This window comes from Alosa sapidissima, chromosome 10, assembly GCF_018492685.1.
Source record: "Alosa sapidissima isolate fAloSap1 chromosome 10, fAloSap1.pri, whole genome shotgun sequence".
NCBI lineage: Eukaryota > Metazoa > Chordata > Actinopteri > Clupeiformes > Clupeidae > Alosa > Alosa sapidissima.
In genome coordinates, this window is record NC_055966.1 from 36,758,647 (window position 1) to 36,764,646 (window position 6,000).

At 46.2% G+C, this 6,000-nt stretch overlaps 1 protein-coding gene across 1 annotated transcript in view; it reads left to right on the plus strand.

Moving 5' to 3' along the window:
- The window catches only part of clcn1b (chloride channel, voltage-sensitive 1b), a 45,507-nt gene that overhangs the window by 24,287 nt on the left and 15,220 nt on the right, over positions 1-6,000 (plus strand). Inside the window, exons 5-9 of the mRNA XM_042105895.1 lie at positions 435-568; positions 1,290-1,367; positions 2,333-2,411; positions 3,783-3,908; positions 5,428-5,512. Coding sequence (XP_041961829.1) covers positions 435-568; positions 1,290-1,367; positions 2,333-2,411; positions 3,783-3,908; positions 5,428-5,512 — 502 coding nt within the window. The remainder of the gene's footprint in view (positions 1-434; positions 569-1,289; positions 1,368-2,332; positions 2,412-3,782; positions 3,909-5,427; positions 5,513-6,000) is intronic.

A 6,000-nucleotide genomic window follows, 5' to 3' on the forward strand; every position in this document is an offset into this window, starting at 1 on the left:
CCTTCTCTCTCCCTCTCTCTCTGTCTCTCTCTCTCTACCTCTCTCTCTCTCCTTCTCTCCCTCTCTCTCTGTCTCTCTCTCTCTCCCTCTCCCTCTCTCTCTCTCCTTCTCTCCCTCTCTCTCTGTCTCTCCCTCTCTACCTCTCTCTCTCTCCTTCTCTCCCTCTCTCTCTGTCTCTCTCTCTCTCCCTCTCTCTCTCTCCTTCTCTCCCTCTCTCTCTGTCTCTCCCTCTCTCTCTCCATATCCCTCTCTCTCTGTCTCTCTCTCCCTATCCCTCTCTCTCTGTCTCTCCCTCTCTCTCTCTCCCTCTCTCTCTCTCCTTCTCTCCCTCTCTCCTTCTCTCTCCCTATCCCTCTCTCTCTGTCTCTCTCTCCCTATCCCTCTCTCTCTGTCTTTCTCTCTCGGTCACTTTCTCTCTCTGTGTCTGAGGCCAGGTTCAGGCATTCCTGAGCTGAAGACCATCTTAAGGGGAGTGGTGCTGAAAGAGTATCTCACACTGAAGGCTTTTGTGGCCAAGGTCGTTGGCCTCACAGCTGGACTGGGCAGTGGTATGCCTGTTGGGAAAGAGGTCAGTTGTACTCCTACTGTTTTCATTTAAGCTCTTATTATCTCTACACATGTGCAGAGCATTTCCTTTCCTCTGAGCCGTTTAGGTCCCATTTGATCACTTTCTTTCTGTCAGGTTGTTTTTGCTTTCTTACTGCCTTTCCTCTATCCCACCTTCTCGTTAGTTTCTCAACTCTTGTTCTGTCCTTCGTTTCTCTCCTCCTCTTCTTCTGTCCGTCGTTCCTTTCTCTCCTCCTCTCTCTTCAGTGTCTTCGCTGGGGAGCCGAGACAAACTCCAGATCATTTATCATCTTTTCTCTCTCTCTCTCCCGCGTTCACCTCCTCTCCTGAGGATCTGAAGCCTTCTCACACTCGATACGCCTCTCCTCCCACACATGACACGCACACGCACACACGCACACACACACACACACACACACACACACACACACACACACACACAATATATAGACACATATAATTATTGGGACACACTAAATCTATGTACGTATATGCATGTACGTACATAGACACAGACAAACACGCACACACACACACACACACACACACACACACACACACAGGATATATAGACACATAATTATACATAATATACATGCATATACAGAGAGAGATACAGACATTTGAACATGCAAAGATACACACACATGCACACAAGCTTGCTTTTAGGTTGCTATGTTAACCTGTTAACCAACGATCTGCTTCCTTGTCTTGATTCTCAGGGTCCATTTGTGCACATAGCCAGTATCTGTGCTGCAGTGCTCAGCAAAGTCATGTCCATCTTCACTGGAGTCTATGAGGTAGGCAACCAAAGCAAACTACAAATCCCATAAGTCCTCCTCAGTGTGTGTGCCTGGCCTGGCATGAGCCCTGTGAGTTGACAGTATGAGCTTTGCCTCTAGCAAAAAAAATGACTTGACAGTGATCAGATTCCTCAGTGGCACTGACTGGATAAAACTTGCAACAGCTTCTGATGTAATGCTGAAATGTTGCTGAAATGTTGCTGAAATGTTGCTGAAATGTTGCTGAAATGTTGCTGAAATGTTGCTGAAATGTTGCTGAAATGCGCAACCCCCCCCCCCCCCCCTCTCCCTCTCTCCCTCATTCTCTCCCTCTCTCCCTCATTCTCTCCCTCTCTCCCTCATTCTCTCTCTCTCTCCCTCATTCTCTCCCTCTCTCCCTCATTCTCTCTCTCTCTCCCTCATTCTCTCTCTCTCCCTCATTCCCTCTCTCTCTCCCTCTCTCTCTCCCTCTCTCTCTCTCTCTCTCTCTCTCCCTCTCTCTCTCCCTCATTCCCTCTCTCTCTCCCTCTCTCTCTCTCTCTCTCTCTCTCCCTCTCTCTCTCCCTCATCTCTCATCTCCTTGTTTTGACAGTGTTTATTTGTCTGTGTCTGTCTGTATTAATAGAATCATGACAATGTTCGGCATGTGTATTAACACCAGCCTGTGTTTCTCTCTCTCTTCCTCTCTCTGTCTCTATATCCTTCTATCTTTCTTTTTCTTGCTCCTCTACATCTGTCTGTTTCTTTCTCTCACTCCTTTGCTATCTCTCTCACTCTCTCACTTCTTTTGCTCTCTCTCTCTCTCCCTCTCTCTCTCACTCTCTCCCTCTCTCTCTCACTCCTTTGCTCTCTCTCTCTCCCTCCCTTTCCCTCTCTCTCTCTCTCTCACTCCTTTGCTCTCTCTCTCACTCCTTTGCTCCCTCTCTCTCTCTCTCTCTCTCTCTCTCTCTCTCTCCATCCTCCCATCCTGCCCTCCTCATCAGAGCAGCTCTCATGTTCAGGACCTGCGGGTGTGTGCGTGTGCTGTGGGCGTGGCCACCTGTTTTGCTGCCCCCGTGGGAGGCAAGTCACACACCACAAACTACCCAGCATGCATTTCACCAGGGAGACCTCGGAGGGCAGCAAGAAAGAGAGAGATGGAGGGAGTGAGAAAGAGGGAGAGAGAGAGAGAGAGAGAGTGTGGGTCAGTGGAGAGTTGATTTGTCCTCACTCTCTGTCCCCTCCATTTGCAGCTCTCTCTCTCTCTCTCTCTGCTTCCTGTTCTCTCTCTCCATATCTCTCCTCTCTTGCTCCCCCTCTCTCTGGTTGCTTACGGCTGCTTTGTAACAGTCTGGAGCTTCTGATGTTTTCTGCCTGTCCTCACTTCCCTGCTCTGTGCTGTTGGAGTCTCCTGTCAAACCTGTCGTGTGTGTGTGTGTGTGTGTGTGTGTGTGTGTGTGTGTGTGTCTCTTTCTTCCTCCTCAGTGGAATTCGTTCCCCTCACACTTCCTTTCTCTCCCCACCTTTCTTGTTCTCCACCCACTCTTCCCATCTGCTCTCCTCTCTTCTATCCTCCTTTCATCCTGACTTGCCTCTCCTCTCTCTCCTCTCTCTCTTCTCTCTCTCCTCTCTCTCCTCTCTCTCCTCTCTCTCTTCTCTCTCTCTCTCCATTCCCTCCTACCCTTGCTGACATTCTCAATCTATACTCTCATCCTTTCATCTCTCCCTGTGTCTCTCTCTTCTTCTCTCTCATTCCTCACTATTCCCTTATCTCTCTCTCTCATTCAATCTCTATCTATCTATCTATCTATCTATCTATCTATCTATCTATCTATCTATCTATCTCTTCCCTCTGTATTCTACCCCCTCTCTCTTCTCTCTCTCTCTCCTCTCTCTATCTTCTCTTCTCTTCTCTTCTCTTCTCTTCTCTTCTCTTCTCTCTTTCTCTGTGTCAGTAGAACCCCTATGGGTACACAGACATTCTGACGGTTGGCTGTGCGGTGGGTGTAGGCTGCTGTTTTGGCACTCCGCTAGGAGGTAAAATTCTTCCCCTCCCTCCCTCCCTCTCTCTATCCTTGTTTTATATCCCTCTATCCATTTTATCGTGCGTGCGTGCAAGCGTGCGTGCGTGCGTGCGTGTGTGCGTGCGTGCGTGCGTGCGTGCGTGCGTGCGTGCGTGTGTGTGTGAATGTAAGTGCGTGCGGTTGTGTTTATGAGACAGTTGCAGATCTGGCTCAGTGTAACTGCTCTGTATTCAGCTCCTAAACCGATGTTTCCTTTTGCTCCAGACTCCTCCTGTGCCAGACCTCCTGTTCCGTCCGAGAGAAGCTTAACTTATAGCTTTCTCCCCCTTTTTTCCTTGTCTTTCTGCTCTTCTTCTTTCCATCTCTCTTTCTTCCATCTCTCCTCTCATTATCCCTCTCTCTCTCTCTCTCTCTCTCTCTCTCTCTCCAGGAGTCTTGTTCAGTATTGAGGTCACGTCCACCTACTTTGCGGTGAGGAATTACTGGAGAGGGTATTTCGCCGCCACTTTTAGCGCCTTTATCTTCAGAGTGCTGTCAGTGTGGAATAAAGATGCTGGTGCGAACATGCACACACACACACACACACACACACACACACACACACAGGGAGACACATGCACATACACATATTATACACATACCCACGTCATATACCCACACATTACAGATGACATTTTGACATTGAAAAAGTCTTCAAATTGACACAAATCCATGGAAATCCTTTAAGTTCAAGCAATCATGCTTTTAATTTTTAAATGGTTATTATAAAATACATGCAATTTTTTTTTAAATGTAATTTATTTAAATTTTTTTACATATTAGTGTCATCAAATAGCGTCATTTGTACATTTCTTTGACTTTGACTCTTTGGCTATTTTCATCAGGAAATGTGTTTAACATTCCTAATCTTTATATGATATTTGTAATTGTTTCATTGCACTGAAATGGTAGCTTGTAAAAAGAGAAATAATGACCTGCACACATGCCTAACGATAACTTAAAAGACAACTGTAACTATAACAATATGAATGTCCACATTTACTGTACCAACAACAAGAGAACTCTCAGAAATGCTCATTAGTGTGCTGTCTACAATTCTATGCATTCTAATTTGCAGGGTTCCCACGGGTCATGGAATTTCTGGAATATCATTACATTTTGGAAAGTCTATTCCAGACATGGAAAGTCAGGGAATGTTATAATTTGGAATATGTGGGAATTTTGTTGCAGCAGTTTAAAGCTTACTTGCCAAAATATATTAATACATGAATATTTCCATGCAAAATTGGTGTTTATCTGGTTATTAGCTTTATTGCTTGCTTGAGTAGCAGTTATTTATCTCCCGCTATTAAAAAGTAAACACTATGCAGCTGCTCTGAAGTCATTGGTTGGTATACTTTACCATTCATTATATAGTAAGTCATGGAAATTCAGATTGTTTTGTTAGGGAAAGTCAGGGAAAAGTCATGGAAATGTACATTTGATTTAGAGTGGGAACCCTGAATTTGGCTGTCAGCATTGTTCTATTGGTCATGAAATCCCAATGATGGGGACAGTGATCCCATTGATGTTGTTCTTTGTGTCGTTAGTATAGTATGCGGTGGACATTGCCATTATTATTAGCTGGATCGCTATTGGAAGCTGTAGTTTTTGTCATTATCGATGTAGTTATCTTTGGCAGTGTGGACGGGTCTTAAGCACAAGTTTTGGTGTCAATGCGTGAGGCATGTTCTAACGTTCTAACACCCCCCCCCACACACCTTCCTCTGTGTTTCCAGTCACCATCACGCTCTGTTCTAACCCCCCCCCCCCTCCTCTGTGTTTCCAGTCACCATCACGCTCTGTTCTAACCCCCCCCCCCCTCCTCTGTGTTTCCAGTCACCATCACGCTCTGTTCTAACCCCCCCCCCCCCCCTGTGTTTCCAGTCACCATCACGCTCTGTTCTAACCCCCCCCCCCCCTCCTCTGTGTTTGCAGTCACCATCACGCTCTGTTCTAACCCCCCCCCCCCCTCCTCTGTGTTTGCAGTCACCATCACGCTCTGTTCTAACCCCCCCCCCCCTCTGTGTTTGCAGTCACCATCACCGCTCTGTTCCGCACAAACTTCCGCATGGACTTCCCCTTCGACCTGCAGGAGCTGCCTGCGTTTGCCATCATTGGGTACAACACAGAGCTACACACACACACACACACATTCACATTTAGCAAGGAGTGGAAGGAGATTAAGTTAACAAACCTAAGGTCTGTGTCACAAGTCAGAATACTTTCATTGTACTATTCATCATCTGCCATCATCATACTAACTACATGGAACATGAAGCGTGTTTTACTGGGTTGCCATTAGTTACGTCTGAGCCCATATCAACATGCCTGACACCATAATATAACTCACCATGACTCACCATGACTCACTGGCTATCAACATGTCTGACACACCATAATATGACTCACTGGCTATCAACATGCCTGACACACCATAATATGACTCACTGGCTATCATGTTGACACACTTCTGTATTCCACACTCTCCTCATTGATTAGGGCAGTTCATTGATTAGGGCAGTTCATTGATTAGGGCAGTTCTTGATTAGGGCAGTTCATTGTCAAAGTCAAAGTCAAAGTCTGCTTTATTGTCAATTTCTTCACAT